This window comes from Leuresthes tenuis, unplaced genomic scaffold (assembly GCF_036924035.1).
Source record: "Leuresthes tenuis unplaced genomic scaffold, fLeuTen1.0.hap1 SCAF_15, whole genome shotgun sequence".
Lineage (NCBI taxonomy): Eukaryota > Metazoa > Chordata > Actinopteri > Atheriniformes > Atherinopsidae > Leuresthes > Leuresthes tenuis.
In genome coordinates, this window is record NW_027325369.1 from 5,157,886 (window position 1) to 5,181,534 (window position 23,649).

Below are 23,649 nucleotides of genomic sequence, written 5' to 3' on the forward strand. Positions count from 1 at the left end.
TAATTAAGGTGCTATCAGATGGTTGCATTGTGAGAATCAGCACCAATTATTTCGTCACCAGCAATGTGTGTGAAACAACTGCAGCATCTTGTTAGAAATGTACGATTCCGTAGCCAAAGTTGATACAACTCATAGGCTTTAGACTTCTGTGTTTTTTAAGGAAGTGAAAAAGTGCTTTTCCTGATTTATTTTTTGGTAGTTTGTTGAATGGATCACAATCAGTTTTTAAAGTCATTTTTGTGAAAATAAAAGGGCTGTTAATTAAATTAAGTCCTGAATAAATGCAGAATTTTTACTCTAAAATGCACTTACATATTCAGCTCTTATCAGTATCACCCTTTTAATGCCTGATGTATGATTTTGAGTTGTTTTTCTTTAACATTTCACCTTATAATAAGCGCAATGTCTCACAGGAAATGTGAACGTGTATAGATGGCAAGCAGGCAGACTTAACCAACATCCTGACATCAGAAGTTATTTGCATGTTGCCCTCGATTCGGTTGAGTCGAGTTGCTGGAAAGACTGACAAACACACCTGTGAGCTGTGCTGCTTGTGGGAGCGATGTGCTCGAGATTTTGTGTCTGTTTTCCCAGAAGATCCTGCAGGTTAAAAGGTAAGATTTGGTTTGGTACATTATAGAATCTGGTCTAAAATCTACTTATTACATTGATTAATGTGATATATTTCTCATATTTTACCATAGGGCGCAAGAGTATGTTTGAATGGTTTAATTGTATGTTATATTTACTATGCATAAGCATATGAAAAGGCAGATATCTCACGTTTTATTGGTCAGAGCAGGGGGTTCAGATATTACTTAAATGCGTCAATCATCAGAAATACATTTAAAAAATCCTTCGAGCCTTGCAAATACAAAGAACTTAATGAACTGACTGGAGCAACCTGACTGGAGCAAACTCTCGGGGGCTTATGCAGTTCTTTATAAGGCTGCACACATGAAGAGCATTTTGGGTTTAAAAGTTCATTCTGTAGTTTTGGAACACGTGGAGAATATGTTGTGAACTGCAATCCTTTCAGAAGTGGAACACGGTTTGATGGTGCAGGGAATATCCAAGATTGATAAAAAATGACAAACTCTGCAATACTACCTATTCCAGTTATTAACACAGAACCCTGGCTCTTACATCATGGTATATGAGCAAAAAGATACTTATTGCACTGCTCTTTCTCTTTCGTTTTGGCATTTTACAAAGATGGCAACATAGAAGTTTCATGTCAAAGCAACCATTTTTATTGTGACATTTTAGTAAGAATTACTGCCAGAAACCCTTTTATTGCAAACTGCTTGAGTTACAGAAAACATCGAAATAGAAACAGCCTCTTCCTCTGCAATGAAGAGGCAAGAAAACAGTGCTATACTGTATAAAAAATCCTTCGAGCCTTGCAAATACAAAGAACTTAATGTGTTCGAACATACTGTATCAAACCTGACTGGAGCAAACTCTCGGGGGCTTATGCAGTTTTTTATAAGGCTGCACACATGAAAAGCATTTTGGGTTTAAAAGTTCATTCTGTAGTTTTGGAACACGTGGAGAATATGTTGTGAACTGCAATCCTTTCAGAAGTGGAACATGGTTTGATGGTACAGGGAATATCCAACATTGATAAAAATGACAAACTTAAGAGCCATTCAGTGTCACTTAAAGGAACGCCTACATCACCTGACCGAGGAGATGAACAAACTGTAACACTTTATACAGAGAATACAGAGATTACAACCTCAGTTTAAACTCTCTGCATACAGCTTCCACTACAACATCTGATCTGCAGATTGAGCATGTTGAAACCGTTAGCAACCATGTTACATAAGACTAGTGTCATTCCAAAACAGAGCCAAGCTGCTATTTGTGGGAGGCTTTTTAGCTGACAAATGTCATTTACTCTGTGGAGGAAAACCTCTTGCTTCTCCTGATAAGGATAAGGAGGCATGTACAACCAGACCAGCTACAGCAACACAGAGATCATCACAGAGACTGTGCTCTTGCAAGAACATAATTATTTCCATACCAAATGTTTACTGTTGTATTAAGGTTTACAATTCTATCATTTATTTTGTGTATGTTATTGTACTCACTAGGCAATTGTGGTAAGAAATGTAATTGATTGATTAATGTGATATATTTATTATATATTATCATAGGGAAATGTCATTTCTGGCCACTATTTCTTCAACTTGTTTATTTACAATTACAGTACCTGTACTCAAATTGATTGGGAAGTAAAGTTTTAGAGTATGTTATCTTTGTGTTTCCTAGGTGAGTCTCAGTACTTACACCACAGAGTCAGTTCCAACTGAAACACAGTATTCAAATGATCACTATCTGATCCGCCAGCATACTGGTTCATGGTTTGATTGGTGTTTAGGTCTGCTTCCCCACTGAGGAAAAGAAAAGAGCATCTGTTGTCATGATTTCTTGAAACCAAATCTTTGCTGGTGCTATTATAAGATATTATTATCATTCACTTTGCCACATTATGTTGTACAGATAAAAGTAAATACAGAACAGCTCCTTCTAAGTTTGGAAATGATTAGTGACGTTTTACTTCTATTCAGATACAGTCTCTGTCTACGTATAAACATATAAACACTTGTTGGTGGCATAAGACTAAAAGTCAGGAGAGCCACAATTTTGCTGGGCAGCATAAATGTTTGTACAAAATTTCTTAACAAATCCAAGAAACCTCTCAGATGCAGACCAGCGCTTGCGTCAGTGCTGGTGTCTAAAACAGTCTGCCGTTTATGTGTGTGTGTGTGTGTGTGTGTGTGTGTGTGTGTGTGCGTGTGTGTGCGTGTGTGCGTTTGTGTGTGTGTGTGTGCGTGTGTGTATGCGCGTGGGTGGGTGGGTGTGTGGTTTGTGTGTGGGTCTGGACTTTCCACTGCACACCAACTTTAAAGCAGGAGGAGCTTGTTGGTGCTTAAAAGCGGCCCACTCTGCTGTTACACAGAGCAGCGACACTGAGATCAGGGTGAGTAATATCTACAGAGGGGCTGGATGAGAAATGATGCATGTGATTGTTTGCCTTTCTGGTTGACAGGATGCTGATTGTCAAGAATTATGGCTCTTATTGCTACAGTTTCGGAATTTTTGTTTTTTCAGTCATGATTCAGTTAGCAAATAATCCGTAATGCTGTGTTTTTCCCTGCATGTCACATCAAATAGAACTTTCTTGGAAGAAATTACTTTAACTGGTTTACCTTTTGTGTGTGTGTTTCACACAGATATTTACTATGCTAAATCAGACTTTCAGACAAACTAACATTTGGCTACATTTTTTTTTTTTTTCGATGCCTAGATTTCTCAGCACCTTTCCAGCTCTGTTATTCCTGTTTCTCTGCCTGTATAGGCAAAAGGATCCAGTCAGATCCAGAAATGCGGATTCGCTCAGACTCAAATGGCTTGAGGAGTAACTTTCACCTAAATCCAAGCGGGATATCTGCGGGAGCAGGATGGTTTAGAGAACGATTCCACAGGTTGCGGAGGCACTCCGCTGCTAATGTTGGAGTCAACAGTCCCTCTTCGACCGATGGACACCCGGCACCTGGAGATGAAATTGGTGAGAGACGGTATAAACATTCAGTGATTACATAACGTCATCCTCATCATTCTTAGTTAAGCTTAAGCACCAGTAGAATATGAAGCTCCAAATAGGTCAATATTTGTCTCAATATAATATAATTTTGTAAGAAATTACAAACACTGCGTGAAAATGGCACCAGTGTAAACAGACACACACTGGCCTTGTAGTCACTCATAAAGATTTGAATTATAATAATTAGAAATTATAATCACCTTTTTCAAGTTTCATAGACGTCATACGTACATGACAGGAATAATAAGATCATTAAGACAATGAGTTGTGGTACAACTTAGATGTTCTATGATTTTTTTTTCTTTAGTGATTCACACATTTGAGCAACTTCTTGCGGAACTGGACTTACATAAGGCCAGCCTTCTGGTGAAAGACAGAGAGAATTGTCTTTTTGGGGAGATAACAGAGGAAGAGGCACTTAAACATCATATAGAAGAGGTAAACAAGCTTGCTGCAGATCGTGGAGCCCTGGAAAAACTTGTTCTGGAGGCTGTCCAGCAGAGTTTGTCTCTCAGCCTGAAAGAACTCAGCAATGAGGCAGCAGTGTCTGACCTGAGAAAAGCTTTAACATCTGCCGTGAATGCCATGAACCAGGAAGAGGAGCAGGACCAGCTGTGGAGGCACGTGAAATGTCGCAGTCCCAGCAACTGGAAGAAGCTCCATGACTCAACCCTTCGCACTCTGGTAGAAAGTCGAATGGACAACCCGCTGGTGGGCCCTGTTGGCCAAGAGGAGAAGTCTTCTATCCAGTCAGACATCCAATGCATGGGCAGGCAGCTGAAGGAGGATTTGCTCATGGTGATCCATGTGGTGAAGAACTGCTACCAACCAGAGGCGGACATCTGTAATTTTTATGCTATGCTGTATCACAAAGCCCTCAGCTCCAGACTAAAAAAGATTGCAGACTTTGTTCTGGAGGACAGGGATTGCATCTTTATCCTGCGCTGGGTGAATGAGTATTATCCAGGGTAAGATATGAATTTAATCTGTATTCAGTATATGGAGTTGGTGAAAAAATTGAGCCTTATTAAAGTTAATCCATATCTGCATATGTGATTATTAGCAGAACTATGGCATTATTTCCCTACGTTGTCTTCTAGGTCAACACCCAACTCAAATTCTACTAAACCTCAAAGTTGTGTCTGGAAGTGTTGAAATTTAAAACAGATAAGAGAGGCATAAATCCTCCAGTTTTAAAGCCACAGTTCAAAAAGTAGAGTTTGCTTGAAATCAATTAAACATGGTCACATTTAGATGTTCCTGAACCAGTTTAAATTGACAATTTGCTGTCCGGTCTTGATAAGGAAACTAGTGAAAAAAAGTGTTCATTAAAGTTTATGCGATATCTGTTTTATGTGTAAGAATCCTTCAAAAGCCAGAACTGGCAGCTGAGATCAACGTGGCAGCACTAGGAAAGCTGCTCTCTGAAGAGTTACTGGAGCCCCTGGAGGAGCAGTACCTTGACAAGCAAACGGTAATCTGACCTTATTTAAAGTAATGCTAGAGATTTTTTTCTTTTTTCTTAAGCTCTTCCTGCAGTTGTGGGATGTAACACCGCAGTCATAAAAAAATTCTGTGTGAACCCTGAAAATGTACTGTAGAGCTATGCACATGCAGTTGTTTTCATATTGCAGAGACGTGATCAAAAGCCCACGAAAATGTCAAGTAACCTTAAAACAAAAACAAGTTGGTATGAGCACAGAAACCAAAGTTGTGAACAGTGGTGTCTCTGCCACTGGATGCTCTAAATCAGTTTCAGAATGTGCACAACAAAAGTGAGTGTACTTCAAAACGAGTCAGAAGCACATAGTTTTATGATTCGCAAGCTTCTCAAGTGTTGCTTTGATATCAGTTATTTGTTCTTTATTTATGTTTTTTTCAAGATTTAAGTTTTCAGCAAAGTGCAACTTAGCAATCCATCTTTTTGTCTGCTCAAATGTGGCCTCTAATCTTAAGTGTTGCGTGGAGTACAGTTCTAAATCAATATGAGTGTAGATCATCATTGAATTTGTTGCACTCGTGCTCTTCTTTTACAAACATAGGGGCACAAACGAGCATTTGAGCACAGTAAAATCAGCAAACCGTTTGACAGATTAGCAATTTTACAAAGATTTATAAAGGTTAAATTACATAATTGAAGGCTTAAATGACATTTGAAAAGATGTTTTAGACACATAGAATTGTTAGGTAGCCAAACATATACTCTCTGTATGAACAATGTATGAAAGATACATTAATGAGAGCCGAATGTTGTTGTGTATTCAGACGGAGCTGTCAAATTGTATGAACCGAGTCCTCGAGGAAGAAATTAATAAATGGAATCAGGGAAAGGAACCAACAAGTGATGATAGCTGCTACAACAGTCCTCTGGCCTACGACATCGTTCAGGTACAGAAGCAACATAATGACTGTGAAAGCAGCTATAATGTATCTTGTTAAACATTGCAAGAAGGGTCTGTTGTGGTGGTTGCCTTTACACATTATTTTGGCTGAGTTTGGACAAGCTGGTAAACCTCGTGCCCATATAACGGTCAAAGGTCTACTTAGAAAAAAAGGAAAAGAAAAATTGTCACTGAACCTGGTAAATAGGGTTCAGATATACTTAAACATATCATACGTCATACACAAATAAAATCAAATACATGTATTTTTCATAGATTTACACATATTTTACTCTTTGTGAATTAAAAAGCAGAGAACATGTTATTGTCTAACCGACACAATATTTGCTGGTCTGGTACACATTAACTGGAGTCAAACTAAAATAAAGGGTCAAAGAAAGATAGTTAACCAACATGAAGGAAGGGGATTTTTGTTGGAGGAAGAAAATAGATTTTTTTTAACAGTGAGACTCCCTGTCAACGATCCCGCTCTTAAGAACCTGTTATGTCCAACTTGTGAACTGAGTGTGACCACTGCTGATCACAGGGTTCAGTTAGTTTGAGTATATGAGAGCATTCTGAGGGTACAGGGCTGTGTGAGGTATCTTACATGTTTAGTTACGGTCACTGACTTGTGTTGGTCATCTGTCTACAGTTCATCAATGGTATGGTGACTGGATCGGAAAAAGTTTTAGGAAGCCTACACAAAGCCCAGAAGTTAACATCCCAACTCCCAGATTTAATGCAGAGGTAACAAGATCAATCTTTTTCTCTGAAGTTGTAAATATTTTTAATTTTTTTGCACTTAGCATGACAAAAACTATAAAAAGTGATAACTAATCTCACTCAAACACAAACACCTGCAGGTTCAAACATTTTCAGGAAGATATCATCAAGCAAAACAGACAGAACAGCAAAGCACACATCAAAGCAAACCTCAACTGCGTCGAACAGTTCAGGTATGTTTCAGATCCGATTACAGTGAGATCCAATGTTATTTACCACAGTTTAACACTTTGCTGTGAGCTCATATGTCTTGTCTTGTCTGCAGGGACGTCCTCCATAGGAAGAGTCATTTGTTTCTAGCAGATGTGCAGCAAAAATGTTTGTGTGTTCTGACTGACATGAAGAAATCTGCCCATATGTACTTATTAAGCCCTGTGCACAAGGATCTTAAGGTAAGTGTGTTTAACACCTATTCATATTAATCGGATAGGTCTTTAATTTAAGGGTTTGAGGTTTTTATTACTTAAATGAGCTACAGCCTATCTCTATGGGAACGAACACGTCTTTATTTTGATTCAGTCCCATAAATACCATCAAATATGTATACATAAAACATAAAAAGTATTTATTTGTTATTTTTATAGGCTGTGCTGACAGTGATAATGTTTTGAAATAAAAGTTTTGATTTTTTTTAACGCAGCCACAGTACCAGAAGTTAGGAACCAGCAACTGGCTGAAAAGGAACGCGTTTGAGATGCTGCTGAGCAGCCTCGAAAGACAGTTTGAGGACTTTCAAGGCTTGTCTAAACCCTGTCATCAGGTAAAGAAACATGAAACACACTCTGACGAACAACACTATGTTATGTGCGTCCACCCCAGTCACAAGTTAGTTTATTGTAAATGGACTCAAATCTGATGTGCATTACTGATGAAAAAATGTGATTATTTTCAGGAGCTGATTGGCCAGCTTTACCAGGAAGTTACAGAAGAGTATGTCAAGAGGCTCCTAAGAGGAGATGTTAAACTGAAGGACAAGGAGCAGCAGCAGAAGGCTTGCATAACTGTGATGGACAACGCAGAGAGTTTGCGCATGCTATTCAGCAAAATGGTGAGACTTTGTCGTAAGCAAACACTGGAATTTAGCCCATTACACCAATAAACTCATTAATCAAAACCAAAACTAAAAACAGCCAAATCTAACAACACAGCAAAAATTTGGTTTAAGATGCTTGATTTCTTCCATATTAAGTTGGCAGAGTTGTTTGGTTTTAGTATTTAGAACTCACAGGGAAACACAATGAACCGGCAAGAATAATATTTCTAAAGGGATTAAACTAAGGAAGAGTGACTAGCTCATGTCCATGAAAACCAGACTGAGACACCAAGGACACATATCTCTTTAATACAGATCCTATCACCTGGGAACAACAAGAATATAATCATTTTATCAAGGACAAAAGTAAGCTGTCCTGTCAATGAAATACATGAATGTAAAGTTCTTACAATGGCCATTTAACTTGAGAGGATGAAAAAAATATCTGGGAACTAACCATAGCACGTAATTAGAAAGTGATCCTGAACAAAAAGAGGAGTGCAGGAGCTCTGCCATAGAATGTCCATAAAAAGGCTGACATAACTGCTCTGTTTCAACAGGGATCAAAGGAAGACTGGTTGAAGGAAATCCTGTCCAAGATTGCAGAAGTGTTGAAACTCCAAGACATCCCTGCCATACAGATGCAAATAGCTTCCCTGGGATCTGCTTATCCTGACCTCGGGTAATTCCCACATTCTTTTTTTGGATTCACTTCAACATTACTTACAAACAAACCATTTGGTCTCTCGTTTGTTTAGGTTTGCTGTCTCGATGTTAACTGGCCTAACCAGGCCAGAATAGCATCATAATACATGTAGCTTATATAACAATAATTTGACGATAAACAAACTTGATAGCTGATGAGAAACAGGAAATGAACTGTGCCAAACATCTGAAGTGTTTCCTTGGTAACAGGCTTAACTTTATCATGAGCACACTGTGAGCTAAAAACAGACTCACAATAGATAGTTTTTCTCTAGAAAAAACTATGTCATTATTACTATCTGTGGGAGTGCGCTGAAACAAAAAGAATTTATGTTGCCAACTTGAACAAGTTTGCAAAAGTTGAGAGGTTGTGTGCCAGTCTAGTCTGAGTTCTAACCTTAGACAAGCTCTTGGACATTTCTCTGAAAATAGTGATGTCAATGATCTTGCAGTGAATTAACAGGAAGGTCATTTAGCTTTATACTAAATATTCATACTGAAGATAAAACCACCCGCCAGTTAGCTCGGCTTAGCAGAAAGACTGGAAAGAAGATGAAGCACCCACCCTGGATCTAACTGAAGGGAACGGCATCCTCCTAACAGCAACTCTGAAAGTCAAAAATTAAAATGTGACATCTAATCAAATTCAAATTTGCCCCCAAACAGAAATGTAGAACTGACAAATTTGTGTTTTATAGGGAGTTACATAGTAGAATTAGTGCTTGGAAATCCTTTCCACATACCTTTGGTCAGCGTATGTAAGTTCATTATTTTAGAGTCAGTCATCAAGTTGTGGATTTTTAAAGTGACAAGGTTACCAAAAATAATCAAAAGTTGAGGTGGCAGTTAAGATAAGAGGAACATCGCATTCACTTCTTTCACTGACTGTAAAATAGTAGGTGTGGCGCTGTGCTCTTTGAGTTAATAAAATACAAGTCTATATTGGCAGGATCTGTTGGCAATAATGTGTCAGTGTCCGAAAAAAAAGGTCTCCATTAAAAATAGCAAAAGGAAAATGGATTTTAGAAAATGCAGCAAGACTGGATGAGATTTATGAAGTTTCTTTTTTCAGTTAAATTGCAGATTAATCACTGGATGAAAAAGTAACTAAAACAAAAAAACAAAAATCAAACACAATTATGTGTTTGTTATGTTTGAGTATCTCTAAGTCTGTGATAGTAGACAATATGCTTTATGCAATACATGATCAAAATGCTGATCTTTTTTCTCCCTTCTTTCATCTACAGCGAGAGACACGTTTCAGCTCTGCTCAAACTCAAGACGAACATCTCCAAAGCTGAAAGGAAAATGGTCAAAGCAACTCTATTAGACACTCTGAAAGAATCAGGCGCTGGTGTTTACTCTCGGACGTTTTTCTCCAAAGTTGAGATCTGATGAGCTGCACACATTTCTTCGGTTTAGCCTTTCTAGGGTTGTCTGAGAGCAAGGTTGTACAGAATTGCATCTTGTAGTTTTGTTCGAAGGCGCGGTGTGTGACACTGGTATTTTGAGTCCATTTGTTTTAAGCTGTAAAGATGTGAATGTTATTGTGTGCAAGAATGTACATAGCAGAAAAAGATGATATTTTGTGTACCTATTGAATGATGGGATGAAGGTTGTAGTTACTGTCTGAGCCTTCTCAGTTCTCAGTTTTCCGTAGTGCTGCTGTAAGTTCTACTGCTAAATACTTCTTGGTAAGTTCATAAGCTCCAGGTTAGTGCTGGCAAGTGTAAGTCCTTGATAGTTTATATTTTTAAATCAAGTCAGTGTTACATCTTTCAATTATTTATAATCTATGTCTTGCCATATATACAGTATTATGTATGCAGAATGTAATTTACATTTACAAATAAATATGGTGAAACCTAAAACCTGAAGTTGTCTTGCATATTTTCCTTTTTTTGTACATCTAAATACAGTCAATATGAATCTTGCTATTATATAAAAACAGTGAACAAAAACATTGAGCAGAGAGACTTTGCTGTAGGTTCACATATAGACGCACCTGAATAGTATTTATGTCTTGGAGACTAAAATCATCCAATAATACCACACAAAGTTGACACAGTAAATCTGCTTGTACAACACAAAACAGATACTCTGTGTTACACTGTGTTAAAACCAGAGGAAAGTCATTTTGGATCAGCTTCACAGTAAAAGTCTCTCGACGTGCTAATTTGCACAAACACAATGCACAGCTAAGGGAGGTGAGACCGGTATTTGTTTGGAGAGTGTTTGTTCATAAAACAAATGAATAGTAAGTTTTTATTTCATGCTACATGAAAAGGCAGAGAAGACATCATCCTCTGGGTGTCATCAACATCTATCAAGGATTTTAGCTCGCACAAAGGAATAAGAAAGCAAACTTAAAAAAAAATAATAATTTTTTTCTGAGAGTCACAGTTCTAACAAGGCCAAAAACATAAAATGGCAGTTAAAGGATACCTTTGAAGTCATCTTCCCTACGGGGAACAACGCAAAACAAAAGAGTTCATCTGGGATTAATTAAAGCCACTGACTGTACAGATATTCACTGTGAATTAGTTACTAATGTCACAAGCAGCCAAAAAGTCAGGGGCAGCTAATGGCCATTCCTGAAAGCCAGGGAGGACATTAATCTGCAGCGGATTTTGCAACAATTCACAGTCAGTCAGTGAGGAAGGATATGTCTCATGTAGAGGGTGTAGGAATGAAGGATGAGTGAAAGGATGATAAGCTCTTTAGAGGGTCGCCGGCAATTAATTACAGGAAATCACCAGTCTGGAAACTCCATGGTGTTTTCCTGCTGATAATCACTGGCCAACACAAATATTAGTCAGACTTACTGACTATTAATACAGAGACAAGTTCCTAACTGTAATTGTTAGCCCAATTCTTTCATTGGAAGCCCAAGAACAAGCTGGAGAAATCTTGAATTAAACAAAGTATTTATTAGTGGTCACATGTAAAGTTTGGCAGTGCTAGACTCGGAGTGACAGAGCTCTCACAGGAAATCTGTCAGGCCGAGGCCCGATATCCGTAAACATTTCATATTTATATTCAGCTTTATGTCACAGAGGTTATACTTATATATAACTGACCAGTTTTTAGTGGCATGAGCAGGCCAACCACTGTCCTCGTCGTGTTCTTTGGATGTGATAAACAATGTGTGTGTGTGTGTGTGTGTGTGTTGTTTTAGGCGTGTATCAGTCTGTCTGACAAGACAGAGAAGCTTCATCTGACCCAGTTATTTAGTCTACTTATGCTATCTTAAAGTCTTGGACCATTTAAGGTCATCTATTGTGTAGTATGAGCAGAGTGGAAAAGCACAAAATAGGAATGGAGGTTATTTTGTAAAATACAGAATATGAATACATAATGTCTAAGAACAAAGCCAATTATAGCAAGTTTTTATCTTTTCACTCTGTCTGAAAGGGTATGTGAGCAAGCTTTTTGCTGTTTGCTATATCAGTTTGAGATAAATAGTTAAAAGCATGCAGACATCATCATGTTCACATCATGTTAGCATTTAACACAAAGCACTGTAAACATTTATCTCTCAGTTTTTCACATAGCTACAGACATATGTCGAGAACAGCGGACGGATTGTTCTTGTGCAAATATTCACTGTCCCCACAGGGTGAAATTTGGTTATCATGACTTTTCTTTGAGGTAACCCTTCACTTATCCTGTAAAATTTTACAGCAAGAACAGGCCTGTCATTAGGTAAAAACAACAATGTTTCCCATGTAAACCTTTTTCCTACGCTGTGCCATCTTGACATTTGTAGTTTTCAGTTAAAGTCTCAGTGATTTTAGTGTCAATAACGGGGAAATATTCACCAATTCTAATCAAAATTCAGTTTTAATGTTGAAGATGTGTTGAATTTCAAACCTGTTAATGACATAATTCTACAAATAAAAGCCAGTTTAGCAAAGTTTTTGCTGCAGCTCTCGCACAGAAGTAACATCTCTAAGTCTGTGATAGTAGACAATATGCTTTATGCAATACATGATCAAAATGCTGATCTTTTTTCTCCCTTCTTTCATCTACAGCGAGAGACACGTTTCAGCTCTGCTCAAACTCAAGACGAACATCTCCAAAGCTGAAAGGAAAATGGTCAAAGCAACTCTATTAGACACTCTGAAAGAATCAGGCGCTGGTGTTTACTCTCGGACGTTTTTCTCCAAAGTTGAGATCAGATGAGCTGCACACATTTCTTCGGTTTAGCCTTTCTAGGGTTGTCTGAGAGCAAGGTTGTACAGAATTGCATCTTGTAGTTTTGTTCGAAGGCGCGGTGTGTGACACTGGTATTTTGAGTCCATTTGTTTTAAGCTGTAAAGATGTGAATGTTATTGTGTGCAAGAATGTACATAGCAGAAAAAGATGATATTTTGTGTACCTATTGAATGATGGGATGAAGGTTGTAGTTACTGTCTGAGCCTTCTCAGTTCTCAGTTTTCCGTAGTGCTGCTGTAAGTTCTACTGCTAAATACTTCTTGGTGAGTTCATAAGCTCCAGGTTAGTGCTGGCAAGTGTAAGTTCTTGATAGTTTATATTTTAAAATCAAATCAGTGTTACATCTTTCAATTATTTATAATCTATGTCTTGCCATATATACAGTATTATGTATGCAGAATGTAATTTACATTTACAAATAAATATGGTGAAACCTAGAAGTAACATGATATTTTCTTGTATGTGTATCAGTTAAATGCAAGATGGCGTCTGCACCATTATCATGACGATGCATACAATTACTGCGACCCACCATCATTGTTTTGGTAAAAATAGCACTCACACCCATAATCATGAAGTGCTTTGAAAGGCTGGTCAAAGGTCGCATCACCTCCATTCTACCCCCTTCACTCGACCCACTTCAATTTGGATATCGCCCTAAACGCTCCACCAAGGATGCCATATCCACTGCACTCCACCTGACCCTGGAAAATAAGAACACACTGGTCCCAATGCTGTTTGTGGATTTTAGCTCGGCCTTCAATACCATAATCCCACAGCATCTGATCAGCAAACTGGGCCCACTTGGACTGAACACTCCCCTGCAAAATTGGATACTGGACTTTTCAACAGACAGGCCTCAATTTGTACGGGGAGGGAAAAACAGGTCAGACACTATTACGCTGAATACAGGCTTTCCGAAGGGGTGTGTTCTCAGCCCCCTACTTTACACCCTGATGACCCACGACTGTTGGGCTAAATACAATACAAATCACATCATTAATAATGCGGATGACACAACAGTGGTGGGTCTCATCCAGAACAGTGAGGAGAAGCACTACAGAGAGGAGGTGAAACCTTTTGTAGACTGATGCAGCAGTAACAACCTGCTCCTGAATGTGGAGAAAACCAAAGAACTGGTTTTTAAAAAAGTGTTGTTCCTGAATGATATTATACCCCATGTAACATATATTTATCAGATCATCCTTTGAAGGAGTGATACACATCTCTGCTAACCAGCATTAATTTGCCAAGTACTTCATAACAAATACCTTCAAGACTAATGGCATGTTAGGGGCATTTTTACAGCTAATTAGAAAATTAGAGTTTAGATTTAACTGTACAGAATAGTATGCTAATAGAGCTAACATAGGTCTCTTTAAATTTAGAGCTGTTTAGAGTTGCAGTTAAAAGTATGGAGGCAGACTTCATCAGCGGGCTTGAATGGGCCAAAAGTCACCAACTATGAACAGTAAAGTCAGCCGTCGCATCCATTTTCTGTCCCTGCTTAATCCAACTCAGGGCCACAGGGGGGCTGTAGTCTATCCCAGTTGTTATTGGGTGAGGGTGTGTCATGATCTGTGTTCTTTTGATGTTATTTGCTTGTTTTCATACTGTTTCTTGTTTGGCTTCTGTCATTTCCTCACTTCCTCAGTCTCTCTCTTGTTCTGTCATCAGCGCCACACCCTTCATCTGTGTTCATTTATCCTCAGCTGCAGACACTCATCACTCTCCCCACAGTATTTAGTCTTAGTTTGTTCTCAGCATTTGTCAGATCCTCACCGTTTCTTGTCCCTTGTGCCATTCTGTGTGTCAAGCCAATCTGATGGTTTCTTTGTATTGTGTTTTTGGTTTCCCTGGTTTGTTCTATAATAATTTAGTTACCCTTTCATTCTGCCTCCTGGCTCTCGCTTGGTGTCTGCGCCTAGGTCCTCCTTCCTTGCCACTACCTACACCCATTATAGGCAGAGGGTGCACCCTGGACAGGTCACCAGTCCATCACAGGGGCACATAGAGACAAACAACCATACACACTCACACTTACTCCTAGGGACAATTTGGAGTCACCAATTAACCTGACGTGTGTTTTTAGGCGATGGGAGTTAGCTGGAGTACCCAGAGAGAACCCATGCATACACATGGAGAACATGCAAACTCCACACAGCTGGGGACCTTTGCTGTGAGGCGACGGTGCCAACCACTGTGCAGCCCCCTTCTTTTTCCTGATCCTTAAAGGTCAATCATCAGTCCATTAATGATTTTTCTCATGTTGCAGGCAGTTTAGTTAATGTCAATTATATGATTAATCATACTATTTTAATTCTCCTGTTACTTTTATACATGTTTTCATCAGTATAGTTTTTCTCTTGCACTTTTTTCTCATTACAACATGGTAGTTTTCATTATAGTAGTGGTAGGACATTTAAGATGACCTGAACATGTACACTGTTGCGGTCACCCAGTCTCAGTCTGAAGCAAGTCTCTATTTAGTAACCCCAGTCCAGTGGTGCTTCCAAATTGCACAATGAACACACAGGAAACTGATATTTTTCTTTCAATAATACAGACATTTATTAAGCAGAAAAATGCTTCCCAATTTCCTGTAAAAATAGTAAAAAAAAAAGAAAAGAGCTGCCACATAAAAAAAAGCTCAAATCAAGACGGATACAAATTAATTAAAAGCCTTACAGCACAGTTACGGTTACTCATGCAGTCTGGTTTATGTACATACAAAAGTTTAGCAAATTAAAATGATTGGAGGTACTGTAGATATCCCTGTTTTTTGCTAATTTGCTAAAGTACCTTCAGTGTTTCAAGAACTAACGGAACGTGTGCTTCAAGTATAATGCTGTGCTTGTCCATGTTGCATTAGGTCATTTTAATAAAATATTTTTTAAATTCATATAAATAAAGCTTAATAAATATTAACATATAAATATTCATCCATCCATCCCTTTTCTATACCCCCTTAATTCAGGTGGGGGGCTTGAGCTTATCTGCCACTGGGAGAAAGGCAGGGTACACCCTGCACAGGTTGCCATTCTATCAAAGGGCCACACAGAGACAAATGAGACAAACCAACATGCACACTCACTTCTAGGACAAATTCAGAATAACCAGTTAACCTACCATGCATGTTTTCAAAAAGGTGGGCAGAAGTCGGAGTACCTGGAGAGAACCCATACATACGGAGAGAGAACATATATTCCACAACGAACAGCCCCAGCTGAGATTTAAACCAGGAACCCTGTGAAAGGACAGTGCTGAGCACCACATCACCATGCAGAAATAAATTATGAGATATCAATTAAAATACATCTGAAATAGTTTTTACATTTTAGTACCAAGAAACAAGTAAAATAGATGGATTTTGAACCAAAACAATCTTCACTTTAAAGGAAACAAACTCTGTGCTATTCAAATTTATAACACAATTACTTTTGCACAAACCAAATTTTAAACCAAATAATGTTTTTCACATCTTGCGATTTCATTTAATTTTCCATCAGCCAAAAAAAAACAACACACATACAGACATGTAAACAACAGAGCTCAAATGAACTTGTCCTCTCTTAATCTGTCTGTCTCAAGACCCAGTTTAAGAGTAACAGAGCTCAGTAACGGATTTTTTTACAGCCATTTCAAAAGTTCAGGAAAGGCTCCAAAACATTTCGAGCTTTGTTGTTTTTACTGCGTAGACTAGTTCAGGGATAGCAACAGCAGAATATGGATTCAGAGCTGGTGTTGGGGATACTGCGCGGTAGTGCTTCCAGCACCTCTCTGACTTTCCCTTTAGAAAGACCCTTCCACCTCAGCAAGGCAGGAAAGAGGTCCTCACTGAAGATAGTGGAAAAACAACATGTTAGTAATATGCAGTTCCTCTAGTGACCCTCCACATCCCTCAGCTAAAGAGATCAAAGTCAATGCATGAGAAGTATAACTAAAACTTCTTGATTGGTTGGTTCCAAGTTTCTACATTAGATGCTTGAGCAAGAAAAAAAAGTCAGGATCTATTAAATGAATTCAAACTTGTGTTGCTTTTCAATGTTACACAAAGAACAGTTTTCCTTGACAATACAGTTGACACTAAATCTCTGCTGTAAAGTCAAATGTGCTCATTTGGGAGACTTTCTATGGTTCTCTATTTTCAAAAGCTTAAAACAAAACTGAAGACATCAAAACCATTAAATGATTACAGTTCAAAATGATGGGGTTATTATGCTATAAGAAAAATAGAAACAAAGCTAAATGTGGTTAATGCTCATCCTGCCTAATTGTAACTGTTTATTTTGAAAAGGCCTTTGGATTCTTGAAGTTGCCTTCTGAATTGGTTTTTAATCAACAGGTGAGACTTCTGGCAGAATTTCCTGCTTACTTAACTGTATCATAGTGGTGATGACAAACAGCTCTCAGCCCTTTCCAACTACTGTACTGGACAACCAAGTAAAATGAATGACAGATGATTATTATGACATGGAAATTATTCAGGTGCAGTCATGGATACCTTTAAAAGTTCTGCTCTGTCCTGTCTTTATGTGCTCAGTAAGTCTTTTGTTTTCATGCCACAACATCATTAGTTAAGAGTTTGTTTATCACAACATGAGAAAAATGGATGGGTGATGTGAGAGAGTGAGAAAAGAGTAAAGCAGCTCTAAAAAAGTGGAATAGTCATGAAAACTCAACTGAACAAAGGAACATACGGTCACCACATTTAGCAAAAGTCTCAAGAAAGAGCAGCTGCAACACATTCAAAGTTCCCCTTTGTTAAACATTAAGTTGTTAACCTTGTTAACATCCCCCTGATGCTGTTTTGTCATTGTTTCACAAATTACTTGGTTAAGAGTAGGATTTGAATACTTGGTTGAGGTTAGATATTACTGGGTAGGTTGCTTATGGTTACTTTTCACCCTAACCTATTATGCTTAAGATAACTTGCTTAATCTTAACCAATTCCTATGCTATAGTAAGGCCTCAGAAATGACTTGTTGAAGGTTGGGAAGACATCACAGTTTGTGTCAAAACAGAAACGATAAACGTGACATAGACACAATCCCACGTCCTACATCCCTTTGAAAGAAATGCTGGGTGACACAAAAAACTCAAATCTATACAAATCTTTCCCTTTTCTATTTTCACTTTTTCTAGTGTGCAAAAGCTAGTGAAAAAATAAAGACCTATTGAATGAGAAAATAAAACTTTTACTGATACTGCACAGTATATATTGTAAGAGCTTGCAAATGTGTAGCAGTGTAATTTACCTTTGTCCCATGCAGTCTGTCTGTGTATTTGCCATGGTGATCTTCAGCCCGTCGATGGATTCACTCTCCAACACCTCTGGTATACTGAGCAGCACCGAGTTCCAACATTGCACACCGGGAGCCTGATTGAACGCATTAGTCAGTAATCTTTAATGATGTTAAGATTAAGAACAAGACGTTCTGCTGGCAAGTGAATAAAGTGTTGAGCTCACCAGGTCTGAGAATGTTTTGTGAAGCTTATTTGCATCTAAACAGACACTTTGTGCAACATCAATATCCCAGTGCTTCAGTGTCCGCTTACTGGTTTGTATGAGATGTTTTAGGTAAGCATGTGCAATGAACTTATAAGCCTCATCCATCACCATCTGAGACAGAAAGATAAAAAGAGATGCAGTTTCATTTGACTGTAACTTAAAGATATGTGATAATTACACATATTTTGCAACTTAAAACTTGCAACTTTAGGTTAAATCATCACCTTTTGTTCATCCAAAACAAACGTCGGCTTTGGGAACTGGATCTTTAAGGGAGAAAGCTGGAGGGGCCGCCCGCAACCTGTTTTGAAGTAATCTTTAAAGTGTCTCTGCCGGAGAGAAAATGTGTGTCTTTATTTATTTCTTTTCTTTTTCATTTGAAGAATAAATGTATAATCTGTTCCATATTCTAACTGTCTAAAAAAGCAAATGGTTAACTTATACCTCTGCGTCATCAGCTATTATTTCCATCAGGAGTTTTAAAGTTAACATTTCCATGTTTTCAAACATCGCCAAAGTTTCCTCAAGAAAGGAATGCTGGATACCAGCTCCTTCAGTGTGGATGTAAGTCCTAAACCCAAACAGAACAAATGTTATAAGAACCATCATGGCATTATTTTAAAAGTATTTTAATTCATATTCTACATGGCGTTGCCCACTTCAGCCGTGTGTTACTGAAAATGACAAATGCTTGAAAGTACATGAGCAAGTTTAGCAAAAAGACACTTGTCTTAAAAACTCACTTGATTTCTTTACATGTTTTCAAAGTCTTGAGGAAGAGTATCGTTTCAAGCTCATTCATAGATTCCTTCCTCATCTGTGTGCTTTTAGTGAGAAGCTCTGCTTGCTCTTCAGTGTACCTTTACATAAAAAAGAATATGTGGTCAAAGAATGCAACATGCTGTGTTTTAATTGATAATACTGTCATTACATCACAAGGGCAAAAACAATGTCCCCTTAGTTTCCAAATCTGTAGAAATAAGAATTACAAATCAACACTCACCCCTTCACAAATGTATGCAGTTCTTGAAAACAAACCTCCTTCACTTTATCAAATAGTCCTGAGCTCATTTTGCCAGCTTCTTTGAGCATGGCATTAATGCACTTCAAGAGGGACAAAAATAGGGAACAAAACTGTTATTTTTCAAATAAGCAGACATAAAACAAGCCCCTCAATGACAATTATTTGATTAGTCATTATTAGATCAATTAAATACAATACACACATTAAGGTTCACTTATCCTACCTGAATAATGTCAATATAAAGTCCAACGTAACTTTCTTCATTATCACATTTTTGGCTTCTATCAGCTTGAAGGATTTTGAGCAGGGACTCACTGATGTCTTTCTGAAGGAAAAAAAAAGACTTTTCAAACAAACATTCTGTTTAGTCTGAGATGTGACTCTGGAAAATGACAGTCTGGAAAAAGAGAAAAGTCAAATCTCTTTAATTCAAGCATTTTATATCTCTGACACTAGAGACGTGACTTTGCAAATTCGGGGAATCTCGTTAAGATAAGGCAGCTTTTACTCTGTGGCAAAATTTGTCCATGAGTTTTTTCAGTTTTCCACCACCCTAGTCTCCACTGTAATATCTCAACGATTATTTGGATGGACTGAGAAAATTTGGCTTTTCCACTGCCAGTTAGAATGATAAAGGAAACAACATCACTCTTTAATAATTCCCTAAACTAGAAATTTTGCAACATTGCACCAGTAGATACAAGAAAACCCCTGTACAAATAAGGGATATGAAATATGTATTGAAGAAAAAGATACAAAATAAGAAATTAGTCTGCAAAATAAACAAAATAAGTGCAAATGTGGATACATTTCTCTCTTTTTTTAGTATAAAATCTCTGTACTAGTATGCAATATAGGAAGTAACTGTGCAAATAAGAAAAACTGCTTGAATTGTTGTAGTATATGCTACAGAAAAACTAGAGAAATATTGTCAGTAGTATGAAAATATTTGGCTTTGATGACATCTTATGGTCATTGAAGGTACTGTCAGACACTCAGCAGTTTTGCAAATAATTAACATTAATTTCTTTTTTGGACAGTGCACTCTCTATCTTGCATGCTTTCCTTTAAGAGTTGGGCAGCAGGAATCAAAAAAATCCATGACATTTATTCTTACCTGCACATTTTTAAACAGTTTGTCTTTTGCTTTTGCCTCCCATTCATCCAACAGCTGTGGGTCAGGTTTAACAACCACCTCCTGGCTGAGAAAAACCCACAAATACCAACATCAGAACTGAGTACAAGCTTGTTTTTTAATTAATATCTAATATCCTACTTGTAATAAATAGTAAAACAGTTAGAGCATCAGGGGCAGAATCAAAATCTTGAACATCATAATGTAGGTCACACACACACAAGGCCTTCTTTTCTCTTTCCATTTTGAGATGTGAACATTATGATAAAACCTAACTCCATACCATTAACTCAAAGTTTAAAATAAAGGCTGAGAACAGGAATGAAAGCCAAAAATCTTGCAAACAAGTGTGAAAATGCCAATTCACTGTTTTGAGATGAATTCTGTGGCACGTTGTTTTAGAAGATGTAACATAGCTGCACATGAATTCTTGCACAGACTGAATAAACAAGCTATGACATGTTCGGTAGCAGGTAGAGTGGATTAAGCTGTACTTCCTGTTTCCAATCTGGAACTGATGGCAAACAAAGAGGCCAGTATGCGTGTTCAGAAGTCCATGATGGTGACATAGATTTGGAAAAGACATCACTTTATACCTTTCTGATGTTCATACCTTTTTCACTGTGGATTTATTTTTGGCTTTTTTCTCATTTACAGCATGATAAGGAGACACATTGAATGAACTACTTCCCATTTATCTTTACCTGACCTGGTTCATACCTAAAAGGAAAGCTGTGAATGACATAGTAAACAAACATGCATGAGCTGACAGATACATACCTTAGGTATGTATGTAAGACCCAGTTCATCAGCATAATGGTGTTTTTGGACAAAGTGATGTTCTGAAGCAGGATGTGCAGGTGAGAAATTATATGACGATGATAACGATCAGTGGCCCGTTTCTTCCTCTCCCCAGACAATAAACAATTGTGGCTCTCAAGCCCATTAAATACAGCTTCTTTCAAATCTAATAAATGCTGCTTTAGATTCTGGTCCGGGTCCAGAGGAGGCTTTGGGAAGTTCTGGGACAAATCTGATATAGGCTGCACAGAGCAGTTACCATCATCACAGGATTGGTTACATCTCTGCAAGAGTCGTTCTTCGTCGATGTTGAAGCAGTTATGAACCATGGGGTTTTCATTATCGTAACCTGCATAATTACAAAGAGGCCAAAGTGTGTCACAATTCTGCACATTCAGTACTATTGTCGCCATTGTGTTTAACCGAATAGTGAAAATATTTTAGTTTTAAATTATCTTGTACACATTACAGTTGCAGGATAACAGAAATGATAAAAAATATGTTCATTCCTCCTGGAAGGCAAAACTCTGATCCCAGGTTCATATTACATGATACTGTTTAATAGGATGGTTCTTTCTGAGTCTTGGCTGAGATACATGACAGTCAACACACTGATAATATAACTGACCAATAGTAGTTTGTAACTTTTAAAACTTTCTTGTGGGATGTCATTAGGAAGAAGGCGCCAGGAAGCGACTGACTGCAAAAAGAATGCAAATAAGCAATGACACAAACACAACTGTCTGACTTTAACATGTGACATGTTATTGCAATTTTTGATTAATTAAGATGGATCTGTTTGGTCGCTAGACCATTTTTATGCGCTTGAATAGGAAGTTTCTTTCTTGCCTGCACAGCATCTGTGTCTTCTACAGTTTGCAAAGTCTGAAAAAGATTTCTAACATCTGATGCATTGTGAAAGTATCAGTTATAAAGCAAGTCATGAACTTTTCCTAACCCTATGTCATTTTTAACTCCTAAACCTAACCGTGTGGCTTTAGTGCCTGCATGTAGCCTGTAGTGAATGACTACAAACATAAAATACAGGTTCACAATGGAGACAAAACCAGTTAAAACTGTCAAACTTAGTCACAATTTTAAAAAACTGTAGTAGGTCTGTATTAGTTGGTCAGTCCACCACCTATCTTAAAGATCTTGACTATGAAATCCCTGACAGTATTTTTCAAATGTTGATACCCACTGACTTAATGTGATTCTATACCCATTAGATTTTATTGTGTCAAACAGGTATAGCAAGTTGATGATATCAGCTAATATTTTAATGTCTTTCACCATATACAATATTGATTGGCATAAAACTGTAATGACAAGTTTTGGCAGATGGTGAGTCCTTATCCCCTGATATACATATGCTTCATCTAACCACAACAGCTCGAAACAATGCGTAGTTTTGCACTCATAGCACTTCAGAAAGCAGGTTTGTCTTTTCAGAAGCCACAACTTCACAGCTGACTCATGCCTGGAGAATGTTAATACACTCTTGTAACACCCAGTGTTCAAATATTACAAATCCTCTTCTTTTTTTGCCCCATGGTCCTTGAGATTCTCTCTATTTCCTGTTTATATACTGTACATCAAGCATACAGTATCCTTCGTATTTTTCTTTTTTTGCTTTTGATTTTATCATTTTCATTATTGCACTAACATCTTTAGTTTTCAGTGCTTTTATACTGTAATGTGATGAAAGCAGTGTTGCACAAAACAATTACCTCTTTTCTATGAAAATCCATACAGCCAAACAGTGCATGATCTAGATTACCCACACACAAAGCTTATCTGTATGTGGACAAAGATGTGGGCAAAGAGGTGCATAAAAACAGGTGGTCACAGTGAAACTGAAAATAGTAGCAGGCTGTTACATACCTTCTTGTATGTCGTTGTTGTTTTTCTCAATTAAGAGTTCAGTGCCGTTGCGCCTGCGATGTTTATGCCCTGCAGTGATCAATTTTTTTATCTTCACCCTGAAAGGCTCCATCTGTTCACAATGATTTTTCCACTGAGCTGAGCAACACTTCTCCTAAGAGCTGTTCTGTGAGGCACAGGAGCCCGGTTCTCTATTAAAGCTTAAAACTGTAAGGGGTTTTCCCATAACATCACAATCATTACAACTTACTTTCATTTTCATTTTCTTTGCTGGGGTTGCATGATGCTGTGGAAGCAATGATCATCATTCATTTTCTAAGTGAGGTCCTGGTCCACTGTAGGAAGAGGGCTTTTGAGAAAAGAATGAGGCCTAATTTCCTTAGTGATTGTGTTTAATACTAATCCTAAGAACTTAAATAAGGCCAACTGGACTTCTTTTTCTTGGTTCTTGATGACATTTCACCACTCACCCAAAAAGCTTCTTCAGTTCTAAACTAGTTGGTTGGGAGTATTTATTTATAAGTAGTTGAAGGGCCATTCACACTTGGTGGCTCATC

The 23,649-nt window shown here is 37.9% G+C and overlaps 2 protein-coding genes across 3 annotated transcripts; one reads left to right on the plus strand and one right to left on the minus strand.

Annotated features, from left to right (window-relative positions):
- Nucleotides 1-499: 499 nt before the first annotated feature.
- LOC140269871 (tumor necrosis factor alpha-induced protein 2-like) lies at nucleotides 500-10,399 on the plus strand. 2 transcript variants are annotated; one of them, XM_072364878.1, is made up of 12 exons: nucleotides 500-614; nucleotides 3,368-3,577; nucleotides 3,921-4,581; nucleotides 4,976-5,087; nucleotides 5,879-6,001; nucleotides 6,650-6,744; nucleotides 6,861-6,953; nucleotides 7,046-7,172; nucleotides 7,421-7,540; nucleotides 7,673-7,828; nucleotides 8,374-8,495; nucleotides 9,766-10,399. In XM_072364878.1, the coding sequence occupies exons 1-12, from the start codon at nucleotides 563-565 to the stop codon at nucleotides 9,911-9,913; spliced, it is 2,019 nt and encodes a 672-aa protein (XP_072220979.1). In that variant the 5' UTR covers nucleotides 500-562; the 3' UTR covers nucleotides 9,914-10,399. The 2 variants fall into 2 exon arrangements, with proteins under 2 accessions (XP_072220979.1, XP_072220980.1); XM_072364879.1 differs by lacking the exon at nucleotides 500-614 and adding an exon at nucleotides 2,983-2,989 and having other exon boundaries at nucleotides 3,317-3,577.
- A 6,041-nt stretch (nucleotides 10,400-16,440) lies between these two features.
- Nucleotides 16,441-23,230, minus strand: LOC140270635 (uncharacterized). The gene is made up of 11 exons (XM_072365839.1): nucleotides 23,093-23,230; nucleotides 21,188-21,557; nucleotides 20,390-20,474; nucleotides 19,496-19,597; nucleotides 19,252-19,352; nucleotides 18,992-19,108; nucleotides 18,693-18,819; nucleotides 18,473-18,577; nucleotides 18,207-18,359; nucleotides 17,995-18,116; nucleotides 16,441-16,573 (listed from the first exon to the last, which is right to left on the minus strand). The coding sequence occupies exons 1-11, from the start codon at nucleotides 23,202-23,204 to the stop codon at nucleotides 16,441-16,443; spliced, it is 1,527 nt and encodes a 508-aa protein (XP_072221940.1). The 5' UTR covers nucleotides 23,205-23,230.
- Between the last annotated feature and the right edge of the window lie 419 nt (nucleotides 23,231-23,649).